The following is a 25,957-nucleotide window of genomic DNA, read 5'->3' as shown; positions in this document are numbered from 1 at the left end:
TGCACCTATTAAAATAATTAAACAAATAATGGCAAATTTTGATGAATTTGGAAAGCTTCAGGGAAATCTAATTCAACAACTCAAGGTATTTTTTGGATAATTTCAGAAAATAAACTGGACTTTTAACTGCTACAAACTCCAAAAAACGGGAAAAGTTACAGCGCTGTGACGGCGCTTGATGTTTCGTTGTGCATCGGCGACTTCTTAAGTCCTGTTTCTTCCTAAATTCTGTTGCACCGGCTTTGGTGCCGGCCCTGACTACCAGTATTTAATTCTGAAATGTTTACTCAGATGACAAAATTGCAATTGAAGGCTAATTGAGCAATCTGATCCTATGTGAAATTGTTATATTTGATCCAATGTGATATTGTTATTAATCGAATGTGTTATTTTCTAAATGATATCGTAAAATCATCTAAAACTTAACAAGTAATAAATATTGTAATGAACACTAAAGTGTGTTTAAGATTTAGTTTTTTGCTTTCATTAGGTACATATTCTTTCTACAGCTGCTTCAGCAAATGATAGTTGATGCTACATTATAATACTTCACACACGCACTCACACACCTATAAAAATTAATTAATTAATTAACAAAAATAAAATTTTAATTGTTTCATTTGGTTAAGACGAGAAAAGTTCAGTTTTTAATATGATTTTTAAATGATAGTGAATCCTGTCCAGGTTTGTCTCCTGTCCAGGCTTTCTTATCTTATCTTATCTAATCATTATATCTTATCTCGTTCATTTGCGCTTTTTCAGCTGAGGATGATGGTTCGGTAAAACCATCGAAACTAGTTCAGTAAAAATTTGGAAATATAACGCAGATTTTTGTTGTTTGACTTCTAAATTAATATTTGTTCGGCGTGTTATTGTATCTTAATGATAGTGAATCAGTCTAAAACAAAAATAATGCCGATTTATCATAATCATGTAGCACTGTGATAACGGGTGTCATCGCAATGTTTTGCATGTTAAGTAAAATGAGCAAAATCAAAATGAAGAACTATATACAAGAGAATCAAACTATGACTTACCATCTAACGTAAACAAGCATAATGAAATGAAGATTAAGATGGAGCCCACACAGTAAAGTTAAAATTTTGCCTATGAAGTCTCAGTTTTCATAAGTTAAAATTAATTTACTAGTAAATAAACTCTTGATATTAAAAACAATTTTTTCTCCAAAAGTGTACTGACTATCCTATATTCGTAGGATAGTCAGTACACTTTTGACTATACTTTGACGACTACTATATTTTGACGACGTTCCTTACATCCACTGCAACAGGAGTTCTATACTTTTTTTTTGCCCCGTGCACCCCTTTTACCACTGAAAGAATGATCATTCTCCCCTTCTTTCTGACACACGAAAAATACATATATATTTATTTGAATTTATACTATTTTTTAATATGTTTAATAGATTAAACAAGAAAAAGTACAGAAAATGTTGATAAATACCAAAACTGGAATAAAAATAGGTTTTTATATTCATAAACTAAAGCTAAATGCTACTTAACAGGTAAACAAAGGCTAACCACATCCCTTTGAAACTATGAAATTTGCCCTGGTAGAGAACCCCTGACGTACAAGCACACTGCGCTTCCCCCCAAAAAAGGGGGGGGAGGACAGTTCTATATTTCTCGTTCTATTGGGTCGATTGACGAGATTTAGCCTGCGTTTTCCATGTCTCGAAAGTGTGACTTAGAATATGTATTAGATTTATATATACCAATGATCTAATATAGGTATTTTGACACAAAATCGGACTTTTCCTGAAATGACATGTCAATTTTTTTCCATATTTCGATTCTACTACTCAAATTATGCCAAACTGCCAAGTTTTGAAAAAAATCGCACGAGTAGTTTTTTAAAAAAATAGCTCTCAAAATTGTATCTCCTTAATGTTAATTGAATTTGATACATATCTATTAATATCTCTATTTTAATTAAGACACAATAACACGCCGAATAAATACTAATTCAGAAGTCAAACAACAAAAATCAGCGTTAATTTACAAAATTTTCACAGGACTAGTTTCGATGGTTTTACCGAACCATCATCTTCAGCTGCAAAACCGCAAATGAACAAGATAGGAAATAATGTTTAGATAAGATAAGAAAGCCTGGACAAGAATAAGCAAGTGGCGCCATCTGTTGGCGAAACCAGAACTAAAACATAATTTCTCTAAAAGCCGAAGGCAAATTTGGATTGGAATTAGGATCGTTAACTAGAACAGAAAGATTTTTATGAATGTGAAATGCCTCTAGAAAATCCAGTTCTCCAATGGAAGATGTTTTTTGAATAATTTTGGCAGCAGAAAAATTGAAAGTGTGATTTTCGGACCAACAATGTTGAGCAACAGAAGACTTCTGTGTTTCCTTTTTTCTAACATATGCCTCATGTTCTTTGACGCGAAATTTTAAGGCTCTCTTAGTTTGGCCAATGTAAATTAAACCGCACTGGCAAGGAATCCTATAAATACCCCAGGAATTCATATCCGGAATGGGGTCCTTGAGTATAGAAGTTGGAATTTTATTGATGGGAGAGTAAAAAACCCGAAAGTTAAATTTCTGCAAAATATGTGCAACTTTATAGCTAATTGATGGAAAGAAGGGAATGACAACAGAATTTTTATAATCTCCTAAAATAAGAGTGTGGCTTTTAGTGTGTTGAGATGAGAATTTTTTAACTGCTTGATTAATAATGTTGGGTGAAAGCTATTATTGCTTGATTAATAATGTTGGGTGAAGGTGATTAATAATGTTGATTAATAATGTTGGGTGACTGCTTGATTAATAATGTTGGGTGATGATTAGGCATCTTATCGCTCATAATGAGAAATTCAATAATAAACCTTTGAAACCAAATCTAACTGCGAGAGAAAGAGCTACAATGCGCGAGATTCATTCTAACCCGGATATTGTCATTTCAAAGGCCGACAAAGGTGGCCAGATAGTCGTCATGGATAAGAACACTTACATCCATGGTGTCACTAAACTCTTAAACGAAGGACCATATAATCCGATCCCTAAAGATCCTTCACCTTCGGACTTATCCAAAATAAAAACTGCGATCAAATCTTCGCAAATCATTTCAAGCAACTTAAAACATTCGCTTATCCCATCTGTTGCGAATTGTGCCAGATTATATGCTCTTCCCAAAATTCATAAAAGTGGTATTCCTTTCCGCCCTATTGTATCAAATTTAGGTACTGCCTCGTATCCATTAGCTAAATATTTAGTTTCTAGATTTTCCACTCTATTAGACAATAACATTTACACCATAAAAAATTCAATAGAGTTTGTAAAAAAGGTTAAAAACATTTCTCCTCGTAATTTACTCATGGTTTCTTTTGATGTAAAATCATTATTCACCAATGTCCCAGTGGAGGGTGCATTAAGATGTCTAGAAACCAGACTTCGCGAATTTCATTTCTCTTGCATCGAAATTGATGAGCTAATTTCTCTCACTCAACTCTGTTTGAAACAAACACATTTTGTTTTCCAAAATAAATATTACAAGCAAACTGAGGGATTAGCCATGGGAAGCCCCCTCAGTCCCATCCTGGCTGATATCTACATGCATTATTATGAATCAAAATTGTTTGAAACTTTAAACTTCCCGGCATGGTTCCGCTACGTAGACGATACTTTTACCCTGTTTGAAGGTAATAAAGATGATTTAAATAGAGTTCTTTCAACAATGAATTCTATTGATCCTGCTATTCAGTTCACTTTTGAACTTGAGACTTGCAATTCTCTTCCGTTTCTCGACATTCTGGTCACACGTAACACATCCAACTTCAGTACTACAGTTTACCGTAAACCTTCATCGGTTTGCCTTCCACCACACTTTAAATCATGTCATCCGACTAAACAAAAGTTAGCTTCATTTTATTCCTATGTTTTCCGTGCTCTTCAAGTTTGTTCCTCCAAACTAGCCCTTGATTAAGAACTAAATTATTTAAAAGCAATAGCTATTGACAGGGGCTTTTCACCCAACATTATTAATCAAGCAGTTAAAAAATTCTCATCTCAACACACTAAAAGCCACACTCTTATTTTAGGAGATTATAAAAATTCTGTTGTCATTCCCTTCTTTCCATCAATTAGCTATAAAGTTGCACATATTTTGCAGAAATTTAACTTTCGGGTTTTTTACTCTCCCATCAATAAAATTCCAACTTCTATACTCAAGGACCCCATTCCGGATATGAATTCCTGGGGTATTTATAGGATTCCTTGCCAGTGCGGTTTAATTTACATTGGCCAAACTAAGAGAGCCTTAAAATTTCGCGTCAAAGAACATGAGGCATATGTTAGAAAAAAGGAAACACAGAAGTCTTCTGTTGCTCAACATTGTTGGTCCGAAAATCACACTTTCAATTTTTCTGCTGCCAAAATTATTCAAAAAACATCTTCCATTGGAGAACTGGATTTTCTAGAGGCATTTCACATTCATAAAAATCTTTCTGTTCTAGTTAACGATCCTAATTCCAATCCAAATTTGCCTTCGGCTTTTAGAGAAATTATGTTTTAGTTCTGGTTTCGCCAACAGATGGCGCCACTTGCTTATTCTTGTCCAGGCTTTCTTATCTTATCTAAACATTATTTCCTATCTTGTTCATTTGCGGTTTTGCAGCTGAAGATGATGGTTCGGTAAAACCATCGAAACTAGTCCTGTGAAAATTTTGTAAATTAACGCTGATTTTTGTTGTTTGACTTCTGAATTAGTATCTCTATTTTAATTAAAGTTATTTTATTTTTCCTTTCATATTTCGAAATTTAGGTTCAATCCAAATAAAATTCGCCAATTTTGTATGATTCGTTTTTAAAATTTGTATTTTTAAATAATTTTCATAAATTTTTCGAAAAAAGTTTTGAATTATAACCTATAAAGGTTTTGGCATCATCTTGAAATGGATGTATTTCTAAGGATACGTGCAAAAAATTAGTCTTTTATTCAAAATTTCCTAAGATACACGTGAATTTACATTTTGGCAGGTTTTGAAATTTGACGTATTTATTATAAGCGATAATAACGAAAATGTTGTTTAAGCACTTTGATAAAATTATTTGAAAGTATGAACGATGACTTTTTCCCCTTCTCGTGCACAAAGAAAAAAGGACAAAGGAAAATAGGTTCTATAAATTAAGGAGTTCGCCAAGTAAATTGTTCTTGGCGCAAATTGAGAAAAATGCACCTAGGTAAATTTTAAAATTTTTCCATAAATTTCTCACCAAAATTTACAAAAATTAATATCTAGCCATAATTTGAGTCGTAGAGTTGAAATGTGAAAAAAAAATTGGTATGTTATTTCAGAAAAAGTCGGATTTTTTGTCAAAATACTTATGTTAGAATAATGCTATATATAAATTTAATACATATCCTAAGTCACGCTTTCGAGTGATGAAAAACGCAATTTGAATTTCGTCAATCGGCGCACTAGAACGTGAGATATAGAACTGCCCCCCCCCCTTTTTTTTTTTTTTTTTTTTTTTTTTTTTTGTCGCAGTGTATAAACTTGAACATTCTTATCTTTACGCACGGATCAGACTGCTAAATGATTAAATTGTTAAAATGAGAGTTCATTAAAAACAGTAGAGAAATCAAACTCCCTGCATTAAATATATGCTTAGGTGATGAATTCATTTCCAAACTTATTCAATAGATGGCAATAGCAAGAAGTTTATGGTTAAGATTTTGATTTCAAATGCTTTTTTCCTATTAACTAACCCTCAAAAGATATTAATAGATAGCAACATATAACACACTTCTTATGTAACTAGCTTCGTTTATTTTCGAATTTAATGTGATACGAACCAATGTTTAGCATGACGAGGAGGGCAAGAAGAAAAAAGTGAATTGAAAATATTGCGTGGTTAATTAATTCATTTAACTAGTATAAAAATTAAATGAATAAAATTCTAAAATCCGTGGATTTATTTGAAAGTCACGAAAATATGTACCATTCATGAAATCATAGGAAAAAAAAAACCCCTAAAATTCATAAAAATAGTTGAGAAAATTGTACACCCCGATAAAATTAGTATGTATACTACGTCCCTTAAAGAGCATATTAACGTTTTCTAAATTATTTACAATGTACATAACAATTTTTATGAGGTTTCCTTATGAAATAAATACAACCAAAGCACAAACTTCTCACAATTAATGAATTCAACTTACCATTCTGATTCACTCTAGCTTTTCTATTCTATATTAGAAAGTGAAAGTATCATACGAAATTAAATTAGTTGTCGCGTGAAAATGTTTGAAATTACCTATGGTTGGAGTGGTGCAGAGGAAGCTCTTGTTTCGGTCCCGTTGTGATTAGGGCCGGATGGGAAATGCCCGGATAAGGTGAAAGAAGAGTGGGCGGGCTAAACCTGGGCAAACTGGCCGAAGTCACCGGAAGAGCGGCCGTATATGCGCTTCGGAAACCAGCCGAAGTCGTCGGATACAGAGCCGGCGTGTGCCTGGAAATAAAATAAAAGTGATTAACGTTTCCACATTAACCTACACTCAACAATTAAAATGGAGAAGATAATTTTCTATTACAATCTTTATGTAAATACCTTACAAATTTCATAATTTACCATATAATTCTTTGCTTTCTATTATGCTGTTTAGTTATTTGTTACTCTACAATATACGAAGACGTAAATTTGCCCTTTCCTGGAGACTCATGTACGAAATGATCGCCTCTAAAAGCGAGGAATATCTCTATGAAGTATCAGCATTTAGTATTAAACATCAGACTTCTAGGACGATCACGTTCACGGGCCACTAATGACGAAGAACGGGCGTGCCTGGCATCTTACAATAATAAACAGATACTTATCCCGCATGCACCGTTATTCGAAGAGCCGATACCTTCGTTGAGGCTACAGGGCCCACCAGCGGCCGAGCGGTAAAGACGCTGAACACTGGTAGTTCGGTCTGAGGTTCGAATCCCGCGAACGGGCTGGCTGCATGGGCGTTTTCGTGGTTTTCCCCATGTGTAACGTGTATACGAGTCAGTTTCCCTTAGAAAGTCCTCCACGAAAGGCATCCCTCCCTTTAGGCAGATAGCCCTCGTGTGCTTTGCCATAATTAAATACACCAACACCAACACCTTCGTTGAGGCTACGAGATGCATCGTCGGGAATTCATTTAAAATATTAACACCCAAACAAAGGGTGTTGATTTAATTACGTAATACTTAACGGGACAATAGCTCGATAATACATACATTTGAACAGAAGTTTTATATATATTTATAGGTACATCAACATTTACAAATACATAATATGCATAAAATTGAATGAAACACAAATAAACACATAACTCACATAAAGCTGCATATAACGTGTAAAGAAATACAACCATTTAAGTATTTTTAAAGCCGCTCAGACGATACAGTGATTAGAGGAGGCCTATTACTAAGCCCAGACGATACAGTGTGATAACGAAGGACCCAGGTTCGAGTTCCGAAGAAGCCATGGATGTTTGTAAATGTATAGCATATGTGCGGCAGTGGACACTAAATATGTGGCGAGCCGAAAGTCCTTTCGACATGTTAGCGGTAGGAAAATAGGGGTGGGAGACCCTCGGACTTGTCCCCCCCCCGGCGTGCTCTCCTCCAAAATTGGAGGGGGGGACTGAGCAAAGTTTTACTGTCACCTGTACGGTGCTGAAGGCTTTGCCGATGACAGGTGCAATCTTGCTGTCCTTCCATGATGAATTTCGTGGAATTTAATGAATTAATGAATTTCGTGGGTTTGTTCTGAAGTCACGACAACAACACACAAATATTTTTCATTAATACATAAAGCATTTATAAACATACTAGCAGCTTCGCTGCCAGCCTTCGTCTGGCTTTTAAATGTACCGGAAAAATGGCTGAAGGGAACACCAAATGTTAAATTTAAAAACTTCGTAGAATTTTACTCTGCAGAACAACTTCGTACAAAAAAAAAGTTATTACGTATAACAAAATTACAATGAAATAAGCAATATCCTTTAATACAAATATTAATTATCCTAATAAATAAATTAACCAACTTCCCTTTGCAAAATCTTAAGAACTCAGGTGGTATAAAGGAGGTTGAGAACTTTGCGTCCTAAAAAAAAAATCACTCAAAACTTTTCAATGTCTTAAAAACAGTGGAATGAGCAATAAGTAACATAAAAGAATACAAAAAACAAAAAATTGTGAAAAGCAAAGTATAATTAATGATATTTTATCTTACGTTTTCAAGATAAAAAAATTACAATGAAATAAGTTATATCCCTTAATACAAATATTAATTAACCTAATTAAAAAATTAACCAACTTTACGTTGAAGAAAAAAAATCATGCAAAACTTTTCAATATCTTACAAACAGTGAAATAAGAAAAAAATAACATGAAAGCAACTCAAAAAATATAAAATTCCGCGCAGAATTTTATTTTGTAGAACAACTTTATCAAAAAAAATCAATAAAAATGTATCATATATATATATATATATATAAATGACAATGAAATATGCCAATCTCTTAAAAACAGTGACATAAGAAATACGATGAAAAATTGTTGTCAAACCCATATTTCTAAAAAAATGAAACTATTCAAAATGATGCGATTTCATCAAAAATCTATCAGCAAAAATAAGGCGGGAAAATTGTTGCGAAAAACACATTTTTAAAGATGTGAGAAGTGTACTCGGAAGCTTCATTTAAAAAAAAAATTTTTAAATACAAAATATTATCATTTTTCCAAAATTCCTTTTGTAAAAGCAGTCGCAAGGATGAAAGTTTAACGTGTCCAAAAATCAAAGAAAATAAGCTGTACATTTTTAAAAATAAACTTTTTTAGAAAAAATCCCGTTGAAAACGTGTTAAGCTCCCTTCGTTAAATAAATTCGTATTTAATCGATTTATTGAAACATAAAATTTATTTTAAGTTCGTAAAAAAGCTGAGTGCCTACGTTTCATGACGATGTGAAAATGGAGTGTGTAGAGTAAAATCTCGCTTTCCTATAGCCCATTATGTCTCAAAATGATGCGATTTCGTCACAAAACATAAAATAAAAAAATTAAAAAAATTCGAATTCGAATTTCGAAAAAATTGCTTCGAGGTGCACTGGCTCTTGTCTAGATGCACCTATGTACCAAATTTCGTAGCCGCGGGTCTATTAGCCAAACGAAAGACACACAGACACACACACAGACAGACTCATTCTTTTATTATATGTAGAGAAGATAAATCACATGTAAGCAGATAAAGTTACAACATATATACACGAGTGATCACGTTCAAAGAAGGCTAAAATCAGTTGGAACCGTAGACTAAATCAACTGAAGTTCTTAAAGCGGGTTCACTGTTCACAGAAGGTTAAAATCACGTAATTGATGAATGGACTAGGTTTTTTTTTGGGGGGGGGATATGTAATGAGTGCGTTTAAGACATAACCATCGAGTCTTTGAATTTCAATCCTGTTTCTAAGGAATGACAGACAAATTGAAGAGACGACACCACTAAAAATGTCCATGAAGTTCTAATATTGATAATAAATGCCGCACATCGGTACGGAGCAACAGGATTAGTATTCAAATATAACAGTATCTAAACAACAAATAAACAAAACAAACTGCTAAAATTATTGATTTAATTACTACAAATGTTTGGTAGAAATGTGGAAACTTTAAACTTTCAATAATCAATGAATAACAACGAAAATCCAGTTATTCCAAGTATACTTTAGTTTTGATTCTGTTATCTTACCTTCACTGGCATTGCTCGTATGAAGCAGGATAAAGAGCCAACAAGTAATAAAATTGCTATCTAAATAGAAATTAAAGAGCAAATACATTGTATTTCCTTTTTAGTCTTAATCCCGCAGACCTGTCTTATTAATACACACGAAATAATTTGAATGTTATATTGATTAAGGAAAATTTTTGAAAAAAAAAGAATTGCCCTTCACATATTTCAATACAAATAATCAAAACTGTAATTTCATAAATCATAGAAAGAAAATAAAAATGGCATATTTAATTATATAAAAGCAACAAATTGACGCATCCCATTGCTTGAAAATATGCGTGAAAGAAGTTCTACTACAACGCTTACAAAATTATTAGTTAGTACCCAAGGGAAAATAACATAAATCTGGTTTGAAATAGGTCTACTATCATTTGAAGCTCTGAACATGGGTGTTTTGATATCTAGCTGAGCTCAAAAAGTACAACTGCCATCTTTGACAGCATTTTCAGTTTTAATGTCTACAAGAGAAATCTTAACCTATCTTTTTGCCTTTCACTTTTTCCGGGAAGCAAAAGTCTCTTCCTTCCACTTAACAATTACCATTACTCCTCGCAACATTCCATAACTTTTTATCTAATCCGCCACAGTCTAATCGCTGAGACAAAACACACTTCGGTTGACATAATCAGACCCAAAATGTTAGGATTTATAGTTACCTTCTCTTATTATGAAACCAATGTTTGCATCTTTGGTATTTCGGATATCTTTCTTTCAATTAGTAACGCGTGTTTTATTTTCAGAATTATGTTATGTATCTATGTATGTATGCATATGCAAACCAAACGGGTAATGTATATATATATATATAAACTTGTGATATGTTTCAGTAAATTCAGTGCATTACATTGCTCCTAGATAAAGTTTCTGTTTCCGTTACATCGCTTGAAACATTAAACAATTTGCTTATTTTAATCTCCACAACTGACTTTTTCGATTTTTTTTATTACATCATTGCATCATTTTCAAACTAATGCAGTAAATTTAATTTAAATAACTAAGCAAATAAATATTAAAAGTTTATAGGAACGAATGAATAATTCTATTTTATCAAAAATAAATTAAGAAAAAATTCACGAATTTGCGGATTTTACGTAACAGAAAAAAGCATTAACGAAGGAAATTTTAATGAAAATATTTTCTTCGAAATTTAACTTTTAGAACTTAGTTTGTTCATTTTCCCACTAGATGGAAACACTTGCAACAGTTTCTAAGAGAATTTACTTTTATTTTTCGATTTGAGCTATAGATGGCAGCACAGGAAATAGAAAACTTCAGTCGTGTAGTATTTCATTGCGTCAATATTTTTGTATAGATGGCAGCACATGACATTTCTAGTGTTATTTACTGCCCAAATTTTATTCCCCCTTTTTTTTTTTCTTTTTTTTTTTTTCTTTTAATGGCTTGATTTGCCGTGTTCGTCCCTTTCTATTGCTTTAAATCACTTCTGCCAGCAGTTTCTGGAGAACGAAGATTTCAGAAATATTAACATAATTAAATTTTACTATAAGTTTAGTGCAATGTTGTTGATGCTTTAAATCAGGGGTCTCCAAACTACGGCCCGTGGGCCACATCCGGCCCGCGGACAGATTTTGTCCGGCCCGCGGAGAGCTAGCATACTTGAAAACTCCTTTTAGAGAACATATTTTTTATAGCAAATTAAATTTAGTTTACTGAAGTATTCTAATTTTATGTTGAATAATTATTAATATGACATCTACATTGATATGGTCATGGGCTAACTACTCATAACATTGTTGTAGGCTTATTGTTATTGTTTTTGTGATAAGTTGGATAAAGAAACACAGAATTGTAATGAGTAAAGACATGTATAATATGCAGAAAATTTAACTTCAGTACATAATAACTAACAAATTATTGAAATGAATCCAACTAACATTTTATACATTTTAAATAAAAACATAACTTATAACAAGCATAATGACATATGAAATACTAATGAGATTTATGTAACTGAGATTTTCCACTGACAATAGTTTGTAGCTGTGGACTAATTTTACTTGTACCAATTATTAAAATAGATTTAAGATGCTCATCAGTTAATTTAGATCTGTAAACATTTTTTGTGTACTTCATTTTGGAGAAGGTCTTCTCACACAAATAAGTAGTACCAAAAACAGAAAACAGCCCACGAGCAAATTTATGCAAATTATCAAATTGTGTCAGTGGAAGACTCTTATAAAATTCCAACAAAGATGAGTTTTGATATTTGTTCTTAATTATATCAATGCACTGTAGATCAATCATTTCCATTTGAAGTTCCGGGGCTAGGGTTTCAATGTCAGTATCAAAAGGATTCTGAAAAATCTTAATTTGATTCGCAATGGCATCAAAGTCCGAGAAACGAGTATCAAAATTTATTTTCAAAGCACTCAAAGTTTGTACTCTCAGTGGTGTAGCTGAATATTTCACATATTTTAAAATGTGAAAAACATTTACTTCGTAGTTGTGATTGAAACAGTATCAATTTCTTCTGGAATGATTTGATATTAGTGTATAAATCAGGAAGATGCTGGTTTTCTCCTTGCAATCTCAAATTCAGTTCGTTCACATGTTTTGTCAAATCAACATAGAATGCTAACTTCCACAGCCATGCGTTGTTTTGTAATTCAGTAAGAGGGCGATGCTTTTCATTCAAAAAAATTTCGATCACTGCTCGAAATTAAAAAAAGCGCTGAAGAACTTTCCCACAACTAAGCCAACGTACGGCAGTATGATAAGGTAAGTAATTTTCTCCAATCTCTTCAATAAATTGTCGGTGATTCAGCCCAAAAGATCTATTAAATTAACAGTTGATATGACTGGTTTCAGAACTTCAGACATATCCAAACATTTTCCGCACAAGGACTGTTGATGAATGATACAATGTAAGACTAATGGTTTTGAACCACCATCATTTTCTACAGCCTTTGACACAAGAGCGACCACTCCTTTATCTTTCCCACTCATGTTTTTGCCTCCATCAGTTGTAATACATTTCAAGTTTTTCCATCGAAGGTTCTTTTGATTAATGGCCATTTCAACTCCTTTAAAAATATCTGTACCAGTAGTTGTGCCATGAATACTATACATATCAAGAAGTTCTTCATGCACTTCATAGCTTTTATCTACTCCTCGAATATAAATCAACACCTGAGCAGTATCTGACACATCCGTTGACTCATCCAAGGCCAAAGAAAACCACTCAACATGTCCATTTTTGTCGAACAGTTGAGAGGATATATTTTCAGCAATGTTTTCTACCCTTCGAGCCACAGTGTTTGCTGACATACTGACAGTTTTTAATAAATTTACCTTTTCAGGGCATATTTCTTCGGCTACTGCAATTATGCATTCTTTGATCATTTCTCCATCGGTGAATGGTTTCCCACGTTTTGCCATTTCAAGAGCCACACGAAAGCTGGCACAAGTTGCAGCCTCTTGTTCAGTTTTGAGTTTTGTAAATGAAGATTGCTGCGATTTCAATCCGCGTTTCATAGCTTCGAATTTTTCTGTCCGCAAACTCCCTGTATATTTTGAGTAATTTCGAAAATGTTTTGTTTCATAATGACGTTTAACGTCATTATGAAACATTCGAAAATGTAACATTCGAAAATGTTTTGTTTCATAATGACGTTCTTTGAGAACGGCTATGCTTTCATTGCAAATCAAACATAGCGCCTTGTTACTGGACTCAATTACGAAATACTGAATGTTCCACTGATCTTTGAATTTTCTGCATTCACTATCAATTTTTCGCTTCTTTTCCATACTACTAAATCACACACAAAAGCAACAATTCAAATCAAAATACTGTTACAAAGATGTCTTAAACACGCACAAACACGTTTTAAGGAGGTATGCACTATATTATTCCACAACAGTGTCATAGGAACTGACTTCTGTACGTGCTATTAGCGCCATCTGTTAGGGATGGAAGGTACTACCTATTTCCGCTTGTGTCCACCAGATGTCGTGTCACGTTACTCCTCATGGCTCGTACTCTACGACTAATCTAGAAATTACAGATAATGACAGGAAAATTAATAATATGCAGTGCTGCCGTTTTGCGGACTTTAGTCCGATTTGCAGCCTTTTTTAAACGTTGCGTACTTTTTCGGACTTTTTTATTCATCAGTGGACTATTTCACTTTTTACCACCGGCAACAATGATAATATGGTTTTGGCCCTCGGAACTTACTGGAGTAATCAGTATGGCCCTAAGGCTGGAAAGTTTGGAGACCCCTGCTTTAAATAGCCAAACACTTGCAACTTAAAATAATCATACATATGAAATCGAACACGTTTTGCCTAGTGAAACAATGTACCTAAGTCAATGATAAATATGCAATTAAACGTCAAACTTTCCGTCTCAAATTATTATACTTATAAACAAATAGACTTTGACAGAGAGGAGTCTGAAATTTTGCTCAAAGTGGGAGAGTAGTATGACTTAATTTTTCATTATCAAGAAAACCGCAGTTTGAAACATGCAATTTAAATTTTATTATTAAAAATATTTAACTTAGTAATGTATTATGAAAGTGATGGAATTAATTTTTGCAAGATTGTAATAACAACTGTATTTATGAGCATACGATGCAATCAATATGCAATAAATTAAGCGAAATTTCGATAAGCTACAGTGTCTAATTAGCATCTAAAATTGTTGCAAAATAAATATACAACTATATCTAACATAAAAGAAAATTAATACAGAAATAATTGCGTTCATTTTTTTAATTGCCATTACATTGCGCGTAAACACTAATAACAGAGAGCAATACTTTAAAGATTTGAACATTTGATATCTTAAAAAATATATATGTATTAAATGTTTTAAATGCAAAATAAAAATGTAAAAAGCAACTTCGGTTCAATAACTAATTTTAATGTATACGCAAGGTATCTCCTCAAGAAATTCTACAAGACAAGAATCCTCGCTCGGAGTTCATAATAAGTGGGCCAATAACCATACTTTTAGAGCCTAAAATTTTAGAAAAAGGTGCGGAAGAACATGTATCAAGTCGCATCCATAAGTTTTATTGCCTGAAAAGTAAACCACCAAAAACTGCACAGCGGATGAGGATAAAATTAAGCGGGTATATTTTACTCTTCATTCCTACCTTTTTACCGCTTCAATTCTACAAGACAAGAATCCTCGCTCGGAGTTCATAATAAATGGACCAATAACCATACTTTTGGAGCCTAAAGTTTTAGAAAAAGGTGCGGAAGAACATGTATGAAGTAGCATCCATAAGTTTTATTGGCTAAAAATTAAACCACCAAAAACTGCATAGCGGATGAGGATAAAATTAAGCGGGTATATTTTACTCTTCATTCCTACTATTTTACCGCTTCAATTCTACAAGACAAGAATCCTCGCTCGGAGTTCATAATAAATGGACCAATAACCATACTTTTAGAGCCTAAAGTTTTAGAAAAAGGTGCGGAAGAACATGTATGAAGTCGCATCCATAAGTTTTATTGGCTAAAAAGTAAACCACCAAAAACTGCATAGCGGATGAGGATAAAATTAAGCGGGTATATTTTACCCTTCATTATGCTTGCCAAAAGGTAAAATTTGCATCGCATGCGTAGTTGCACTGACAATACGCGCAAAATCGTTACGCAAATTAACAACGGATGTTTGGTTGGTATATAAAGATGGCATTTGAAAGCTACTGTATAACAGGATTGCATTATGTTTAAAATTTATAATTGTCAGCCCAAAGAAGGGCTATTAGTATCGAAACGTCCTTTTGCGTCTAATCACTAGAAGAGCTGTATCACTTTTCAAATTGTTGCCACCAAATATTATCGCCTTATATTATATTTAAAGAAATTAAATGATAAAGAATCTGTATGAATATATGTATGTTCCTCGCACTGTGAAAAAATAACGGCACCTAGAATGATCAAATCATCATCCTGATCATTCCTGCCATTTCGAGGCATTCGATAACTTGACGAACACTGGAAGCGTTCTTTGGGTGGAAAATCTTTACAACTCTGGCAGCAGAAAAACTCTTATCAGACCTATCAACGCGAAACGCAATAAAAAAAGCATTTCCGAGAAAAACTTTCCTCCCAGAAATACAAATGAAGACTTCCCAGAGATATTCTATACAGAGGCAGAACCTTCCTTTGATTGGTTCATCTCCTTCCTATTCTACGCGAAACGGAGTTGCCAGCGCAATTTTTGTTTTCTCACAACCATAAAATATTACGATGAAGTATGTGAAACAGATAAAAAAAAAATACGATTAGAAACCTCCTGTTTAATTTAGCACTAGCAGAAACTTGTCTCTCGGAAAAGTTTCTTATCTTGCTGCCGCATTGCCCGATTTACCTATCTAAGCTCGCGCGATACTTCCATGAATTGACACAGTTCCGGAGCAGTTAAGCATACAAGGATTAGGCAAGTATTTTAAGGCAAGAAATAGGTACTTTATTTATTTATTTATTTATTTATCACCACTGAGCAGCCTTCTGACCTAAGGTGTATACCAAACAGAACTGTGCCTGCTCAGCAGGAGATCAAGCAGAATCTAGCAGTCGCCACTACTAGGGTAGGGCTGTACATATTTTTTTAACAAAATCAGACAGTACATACAGTAGCAGTATTTCAAAAACAAAGACAACTTGCATTCATATGCTACATATAATTCAGAGTTATAAGTTGGTACTTAATATAATAAAAAGAAAGTTGCTGATTAAATTTTGCAAATACTAAATATAATAAAAAAATTTAAATAAATTAAGGGAAAAAATTAAAATAAAAAAAAAATCTGAAATGTTTTAGATTTTAAATTACGTCCAAAGGGGCGTTTTTTAACATTTTGTGTGTTACCTTTCTTTATTAAATATCATGTTCCTCGCACTTAAACCATAAGATCCAGTGCAACAACAATATCGCAAAATAGTTTTAAAACGAGCATATCTTTAGAATTTCCGATACAGAGACTCACGCGCTGGAGATAAAAATGTTTTTTCTGCACAACGTTGCCATTGCTCGCTTTGAAATCCTTGAGTTTGTTAATCAAAAATTCGTCAAAGTTTTAAAAAATAGGAAATCGATCATAAAACAAATTTCAAATTTCAAATTTGGTCTTCCACATGCTCATATTCGTTGGAGGATTACGTTATTCAAAATTCGATGACTCTATGTACCGTTGTTTTATCACAATACGAGAAATATACATACATTTATGCAGATTTTTCATTATTTAATTTCTTCAAATATAATGCAGGACTCTAACATTTTGTGGCAACAGTTTGAAAAGTGAACCGACATTTATAAGTCCGACGCAAAATGCCAAAACGAAACTAATAGTCCTTCGGGATTCAAATCCCTTTGGACTAAAAATCACTTACCTCCCACTCTAGAATATTCATGCATGAAGGATATAAGTAGATTGCTAAAAGACTATAAAATAACACTTTCCTTAAGTGGCATTTTATACCTTTATTATATACAGGGTGTTTCTTGTTTATGAGTCTACGTCCAAGCCTTGTATTCTCAGATTCCTTAGGTAAGTAAAAGTTGTTTAATGCATAAAGTTACAGCGCAGTTTAAAATTCAGTGAAAAGCGTATCGATTGCATTTGTCGAATCAGTTTTGGTGAATCACTACGAGCCAGTTTTCCTTCCTTTGTGGAAATCCACAAAAACAATCAGCAAAATCATCACATTTAAATCAGCAAATACAATAACTTAAGTGATTCCATGGTTATGGTTCAATGGATTACCACAAAACACACTAGGACTGTCTGAACAAGGGAAAGAAGGCCCTCGTGTATAACTTCGGAAGGAAAACTGGCTCGTAGTGATTCACCAAAACTGATTCGTCAAATGCAATCGATACGCTTTTCACTGAATTTTAAACTGCGCTGTAACTTTATGCATTAAACAACTTTTACTTACCTAAGGAATCTGAGAATACAAGGCTTGGACGTAGACTCATAAACAAGAAACACCCTGTATATATGTTACGGTGAAACACCGAAATCTGGAGAATGTCGACTTTCACCGGTGAATGTCAACATTCACATAGTCGCTTGGTGTGTGTCCGAAATATTTTCCAAATACTCTTATTTCTGACTTACACCGGTCAATGTCGACATTCACCATGTACTAATGGTGAATGTTGAACATATAAGAATATCATATTTTCTTCTCCGAAATTCAGTCGCGAAAAACGCACTTGAGACTTAAAATAAGAACATAAGAACTTAACACACACAGTATATTCAAAAAGAGAAAGGAAAATAATAGAAGTTAAAAACTTACTAAATTATGTGATTCAAATCTTATTTATTGCAGCAACTTTAACTATTATGACACTTTGAATTGCACAAGAGTCCCTTGCTTTTACAACTGCATTTATTTGTGGAACACTTCCTTTTGCAATGACAGCGTGTACATATACTCCTCTCTTTTCAACCTACACCAGAGCGTATCTGTGATTGTCGATATACACCGGTGAGGGTCCGAATGTACAAGAATGTAAAGAAATATTCGATCTTTCACCGACGTATTTGGTGAATGTTGACATTCTCCGGTGAACGTCGACATTCTCCAATTTCGGTCTTTCACGGTAACATATATAACACAGAGACAATTATACGAGAAGGAGCATGTTTTTAAACGAAATTAGTTCGATAACCCAACGCTTACAGGGTCAAGTAGAGAAATTTTTGTAACAAGCCTTGGCCACTCAAGAACAACTTTGCGAATATGATTAGAGACCTTGGATTTTACACCGAGTTAGTTGCTTTAAACACGATGCTTTCTTTTCCTATAGCTTACAGAGACCCAGATCACTGCAGTTGATGCGATGAATGAAGGTGAGACAAGATTAGTTGCCGAATGTTCTTTTGCAAATTTTTATCTATGCATTCCTAAGACCTAATCAAAAATCTTGAGTTCATGTATGAATATTCTTACATTTAGCACAGCTAAGTTATATCTTTCGTTACATTTGTTATTTATTTCAATTTTTAGCAAAAAGGGATGATAGCCCAGAAGAACTGTAAGTCTCAAAACGGCCTTTTGCGGCGTTTCACTATAAACGGCGAATCACTTTTTAAATTGTTGCCACTAAATATTATCACCTTGTATTATATTTAAAGAAATTAAATAAATAATTTAAAGAAGTTAAATAATAATCGAATTTGTTTTATTATCCATTTCCTATTTTGCCAAACTTTAACGAATTTTCGATTAAGAGACTCAACGATTTCAAAGCGAGCAATGGCAACACCCTACGGGGAAAAAAAAAACCTTTTTATCTCCAGCATGCGAGATTGTCTATCGGAAGTTCTTAAAATATGCTGATTTTAAATATTTTGTGATATTGTTCTTGAATGTAATTTTATGTGGTTTAAGTGGTAGAACATGATATTGCATAACTAAAAATAACACATAAAACGTAAAAGAAGTTCCTTTGGGCGTAATATAAAATCTGAAATTTTCCGAATCCCCCTACTTTTATTCCATTTTCTTATTTTTAGTTTTAAGTTATAAGGTATTTCTCCCTCTTCCCTAGCGTGCCTTTGTGGTGTAACGGTAGCACGCTGGGCCGGTACTCCAGAGGTCCGTGGTTCGATTCCCGGCGAAGGCGGTTGCATATTTTTCATCTTTTCTGCTTCCAATTAGCCTAATGACTCTACAAGTGTCGCCCGAACTAAAAGGGTTGTGGATGATGATTCTCCGCACCCAGGTTTTGGCGACTAGGTCCCCTAAAACTCTAGTCGCCCTTTAAAAAGGGGAGTATATAAGGTATTTCTCCCACTTCCCTAGCGTGCCTTCGTGGTGTAGTGGTTCAGCACGCTGGGCCGGTATTCGAGAGGTCCGTGGTTCGATTCCCGGCGAAGGCGGTTGCATATTTTTCATCTTTTCTGCTTCCAATTATCCTAATCACTCTACAACACATAAAATGTAAAAAAAGTCCCTTTGGGCGTAATATAAAATCTGAAAGTTTTCGGAATCCCCCCTACTTTTGTTCCATTTTTCTTATTTTTAGTTTTAAGTATTATTCTGTAAAATTGCTTTGTTTATTTTTGAGTTTTATTGTTTCAATAGTTTGTACAGGCATCGGAGAATTATCTCGCGATCCGAAACAAAAGACGAAATTTGGATATGTTAAAATGTGAAATTAAAGGGTATTTTTTCGGATTTGCGAGCTGACGAAATGCGTTTTTTATGAATTGTTAATGAGTGCATGGAGAGATTTCATTTCCCCTGGAAAATTCGGGAACATTCCGTGGAATCGAGAATAATTCTTCAGTTTTTATTCTTCTGCTTTGCATTTTAATTGACATAATTGTATCTTTATTTATTCGTACATTTCAACTATGCTTTGCCTTAATTAACTAGCCTATGACCCAATGCCAACCACTCGGATCTTTAACGTTTCTTGCAAATTGCAATGGTACATAGTAATCAACACATAATTTTTAATTTCTTTTTCGGGAGTTACGCAAGAAAACATTTGCTTTTTAAACAACGGTATTATTGTTATTCATTAAAAAAATGAAAAATATTTTTAAAATTTAAATTTGTAATAAAGACGTCACTTGCAGTCAGATTTTCCGAATTACTTTTGGAAATATTTTAAGATGCCCATTTTGTATGCTGAAGTGTCAAAAGAAAAATTAGACAAACGTGTTGTTGCTGTTGTAACTAATCTCGCTTGTCTGAATCAGACCAAGACCACGAAATTCATCAGGGCAAGGAGTGCAAGATAGCGCCTGGTGTTGGCAACAGCCTTGAGCACCATACAGGTGACAATACGACTTTGCTCAAACCGGCCCCATCAAGGGGTAAGGGTCCGAGAATCTCTTCCACTGCTACCAACCTCTCGAAAGGATTTTAGGCTAGCCATATATTTAAAGCGCCTCCATGCTTCACAGACACTATATATTTATAAACATTCATGCCTTCTCCGGGATTCGATCCCGGGCCCTGCGGTACGGCAGTCAGCGTCGCTAACCACTATCCCGGTTGCATATTTCACAAGTGCACATCTGTATAGCCACCGAGGGAGTGGCTTCTAAGATGGACCAATGAGCATCCAGTAATATTTCTGTTATGTCACATGACCTTTCGCACGCTTTAAGATTTAAGCAAGATGGTTGAAAATATTTTTCCACGCAATTTTCTGTACATCTATTTCTTCTTCACTACCTGGTTGAAAGAATTTGAAATAAATACAAACACATGTTGGATACTCCTCAAAAACATTCATGCGAAATATTACTTAATATGTGATAAATAAGATGAAAGAAATATGTGATACACATCTGAGCTCAAATGCTATCTTTACATAAAACTATGCATATGAGAAAAATATTTACACCGGTTATATATGTAAATAGAAATCAGCACTTTTTATTGCAATCTATATAAAAGGATGTTCTATAATAATAGCCAATGCAGAATTTAATTCAAAGTGAACTTCACTAATCTGCATTCGCAATTCACAAATTTGCATTTAGTGTGTTAAATTTCACACTTAATAACTGCTCACTCTTAAATATACTGTCTACACAAGAAATACTCATCAAACAGAATGAATTTATCTATTCACAACGAATATATTCAATTTATTCACATATAACTTTTAATGTTAACAATGGATATAATCAGATCATACACAATATGTATTCTGAATATTACACTTTCAAAATCAAAAGAATGCAAGCAGTGAAATAAGAAAACACTAGATTCATTGTAACACTTCCAGTCCTTCTCAGCTCAATAAAAAATAAAACAAGAAACTATACATATGAATTCTTTTAATCCACATTTGTTAGTAAATGCATAATATTCGACGCTAATTGTAGCTTGAGTCATTTTCTGGGTGTAAAGAGCGATCATATGCCATGAACATCAATCTGAATATCAATGCATGATAAAAATCGCGAAAGTAAAATATCAGCCATTAATTTAATTCATAAAATGAAAGCACTACGAGATTTTCTACTTTTACGCCATACACTTGTAACTGCGAAACAAATGCAAATTAAAATGTAAACAACATACGCTCACGTGCACGAAGATTTAGCGTCACAAGAACAAAAGAAGCTCATTGGTCCATTTTCGAAACCCCTCCCTCAGTGGCTACGCTGATGTGCACTTGTGAAATATGCATCCCGGCTGGGCGGCAAAGACAAATATAACAATAAACATAAACTACACTGACTACCAATAATTATTTGGACACCTATGCAAATGATGATATCTGCGGTCCTAAGGTATGTCACGGACTCCGCCGGTATATATCGTGTAGGAAACAGCATCGGCTTTAATGGCATGCAAGATGCCTCGCAGTTCGGAGCTCTCTCATTTCGAAACAGGTATAATTATCGGGTATCACAAATATGGCCGATCCTTAAGGGACATATCTAGCGATCTGAAGTACCCAAAATCGACAGTCGCCTATGTGATTAAGAAGTGGAAGGTGAGCGGTGATTGTCGGAATGTGCTCCGAGTCGGCAGACCAACGAAACTGGGAGATAGAGACCGACGAGTGCTATCCAGAGAAATTCGGAAGAACCGCACCCAACCGATGGCCCTCAACCGCGAGGAGTCAAGAGGCATCCGGGAGTATTGTTTCAATGAATACCATCCGTAAGGAAGCACATCTGCTTGGTTTTCATGGTCGTGCTGCTGCCCATAAGCTTTTGATCACAAAGTCCAGCCGCGCTGCTCGGTTAATGTGGTGCAAAGCACATCGAAATTGGACCGTAGATCAGTGGAAACGGGTTCTTTGGAGTGACGAATCAAGGTTCACCCTTTACCGTTCGGATGGCAGGGTCTGGGTCTGGCGTCTACCTGGAGAACGTCTCCTGCCAGAATGCATTGTGCCAACAGTCAAGTTCGGCGGAGGTGGAATTATGGTCTGGGGGTGTTTCTCCTGGCATGGGCTAGAACCCTTGGTCCCCATTCATGGTAAGCTCAACTCCGATGCCTACTGCACTATTTTGGATGACAATGTGCTTCGTACGTTGTGGCAGTTTTAAGGGTTGGACCCCTGTTACTTTCAGGACGACAATGCCAGTTGTCATGTTCAAGGCTTGGTAAGGTGCCAATGGAGTTCATCGAATGGACTGGCCAGAGTTCAGACCTGAACCCTATCGAGAACTTCTGGGACGAGTTGCATCGCCGAATTCAGGGGTGCACTACCCGTGCAAAATCGGTGAAGGAACTTCTATATCTTCTCCAAGCCGAGTGGAAGAAAATACCACTAGCTGTCATACAAAGACTAGTGGAAAGTATGCCCCGGAGGGTCCATGCTGTAATTACCTCTCGTGGAGGCTCTACCAACTATTGATTTTGAATAAAGTTAGTTTTTCTTTTCTATCACAGGTGTCCAAATACTTATTGGTAGTCAGTGTATAAACAAAACTATAAACATAAACTCGTGGGCTAACTTCCTCAGGGAAGGGGTGCCTTTATGCAGGACGTTTTAAGGGAAAGTGGTTCGTATAAAAGTTAGACATGGAGGAAAACCACGAAGGCGCCCATATAACCAGCCCGTTGGCCAGGATTCGATCCATGAACCAGAATTACTACTATTCAGCGACTTTACCAATCGACCGCCGGTGGGCGACAAATACAGGTTTGATTAAGACTTTTGAAATCTCGTAACGTGATAAATTATTTTCTCTGGGTTTCCACTTTTAGAAATAGTTCTCCTTTTCTCTTTATTTTGTTTATTTATTTCCTTTTTGTTGCTGTTGTTGCGTTGTAACACTATTTTTTATACAATTTAATTTTTTTAAGAATCTATCTGCGGTGCAAGAACAGAATTAAAAGCATTTTTAAAAGCTTTCAGATGCTCTTGTCTTCAAAATGATAGGAATAAAGCTTTGATTAGTGTGCTGTCGATTAATTCTACCTTTTTTTTTTTTTTTTTATTATTATTATTTTTATAAGAATAAGCACACTGCATGCGAGACAATATTATGCGCGCTTACACGAAAAATAAAAATTCTTCCTATCTTGTTTTCTCTAATTGTTATATAAAAAATACAGTATTTTCCAGAATTTTTTGTTTTCTGAAAATGATGCAAGAACAAATAATTACCACTGGTGTTATATTTTATTCAGGAAATCAACACGCATAAACAAAGCAAACGATCTCATTAATCAATATTCCTTAAATGCTTTCTCTGAGTATAGATCACAAAGCAGTTAAAGATTAATAATAAATTAACCTAGTAAATCTGGATTAAGTATCGTTTCCGTTTAATTAGTAATTAAAGAAAAGGAGACATATTACGGAATTGTTTTTTGCTAATGCAAAAGCACATGATATGAAAATTTAAATTTCATTTCATTAAACTAAAATGGGGTTGATCTTTACATTATGGTAACTTGGCGTTTTTTTGGCGAAAATTTGGCGACCAACTCTCCTACAGCAACCCTCTATTTTTTCTTTTTCCCGCCGCCATTTTGTCTTCACGAAGTAAAGACATGTTTCTTTTCTTTTTATCTACTGAACACTTCTTCCAACAATCTACTAGCCGAATTACACTTATGCTAGAAATTTTATCTAACAAAACTGCTTTATCATGACAAATATTCACTGCAAAATTGGGAAAAAGTGCACAATACCATACTCCTTACGCGTTTTTCAAAATAACACATACACATAAACCATGTACACGCCGACTTATTTTTACTTAAAAAAACATCCCAGAATTACACAAAAATGGCAGCGCACACTCTTCACTATATCCATGTACACTGCTTTTTTCTCATAAATTAGAAAAATTTCACGAAAATACATGACAATTTTCTGAATCTTTAAACCTTAAAAATTCTCATAAATAAAATGGTTCTTCAGGAAAGAAGAAAGTTAAAACAAGAATAAGGAATGAGAACAAGGTTAAGCTTACCTTCTCAATATATCACTTGATAATTTCAAGACAATTTTTAAATGCTGTTTGGGGGGAGGGGAATCAAATTCTATATTTGCTACAGTATTCTCGAAAAACATTCTGTAAACCGGTAGAAAAATAAAAAATCATTTACAGAGTTATTTTATCGTCGTAATTATTATTACTAATAATTCCATATTTCGGCCTTCTTACAAAAGCTTACTAATTTGAGCAGCTGTAATTTTTCAATATTCACGCTCTGCGCTCAGACAAATATGTCTTTCTCTGATTATTCAAGTGGCGAATGTGATTATGTTAATCATTATATGTTCTCATCATAAACCTCAATCCATGCTACGTATTATTAAATCCACAGAACTCATACGACTGTCCTAGCACATCACAGCCATAGATTTTTCCGTTGAGTTGACATCTCTATATGGCTAACACCTCGGATGTAATAGTCATAATTACGTGCGCTTGTACTAACGTAGTAGTAATAGTACAAGCGACGTACAGTAGTAATAATTCCTTATTAATTCATTTATGGAAATAATTAGCTAAGCATGTGAATCCTTTTGAAATAACGATTATGGGGAAAATATTTTATCAGTTCAGAGATTCCAATGTTTGAGAACAAAATTACGAACTACATGCAGTTTTACTATATTATAATATAGTAATAAAAATCACATTTGCCGTACGAGATAAACTAAGATAAATTGACCAACCATTGAAGTTGATGAGTGAAATCAGGACCGAAAACGGGGGAGTACTGTCCTGGTGGGCCCAAGTGGTACACAGGAGGCCTCGGTATACCTAGAACATAAAAGTACTTAGTAATCGTGTTTTACAGTCCCGGCTTCATACACCTTACTTAGCATTTGAATAGAGATACTTTAGAAATGAAAACAAAAATTTTCAAAGCCTGCCAAGTACAATATTCTAAAGAAACATTAAAAAAATAATAATAATAAAATAAAAGCAATTTGACCTTCTTTAGGTATCAAAAGATAAAGCTGTAAAAACTGGACTTTTTTATGTTAACAAGTAATAAAAAAATTTTTTTTTCAAGTCAATTCCTACTTTAAGGACTAGAGTTAAAAAAAAATAATTAAAATTATAATTTAAAAGAAATTTTTTTAAACATCAAGTGTCATCCACTACAAGTTTAAAAAATATGTATCTGAACTTGAGTGGATGAACAAAAAGTATTTTATTAACGATTGAAAATTTGAACAACATATAGGGAAAGTGTGTGGTAATAGT

The 25,957-nt window shown here is 34.2% G+C and overlaps 1 protein-coding gene across 1 annotated transcript in view; it reads right to left on the bottom strand.

Annotated features, from left to right (window-relative positions):
* The window catches only part of LOC118189550 (protein pangolin, isoforms A/H/I/S-like), a 434,015-nt gene that overhangs the window by 34,499 nt on the left and 373,559 nt on the right, over positions 1-25,957 (bottom strand). Inside the window, exons 5-6 of the mRNA XM_085825057.1 lie at positions 25,420-25,507; positions 6,292-6,486 (exon numbers count right to left, since the gene is read on the bottom strand). Coding sequence (XP_085681183.1) covers positions 6,292-6,486; positions 25,420-25,507 — 283 coding nt within the window. The remainder of the gene's footprint in view (positions 1-6,291; positions 6,487-25,419; positions 25,508-25,957) is intronic.

This window comes from Stegodyphus dumicola, chromosome 10 (assembly GCF_044657685.1).
Source record: "Stegodyphus dumicola isolate Sdum_Otavi_A_Nest chromosome 10, ASM4465768v1".
Classification (NCBI taxonomy): Eukaryota; Metazoa; Arthropoda; class Arachnida; order Araneae; family Eresidae; genus Stegodyphus; species Stegodyphus dumicola.
The sequence above is the reverse complement of the archived record's forward strand: the minus strand, read 5'-3'. Positions and strand labels throughout refer to the sequence as shown.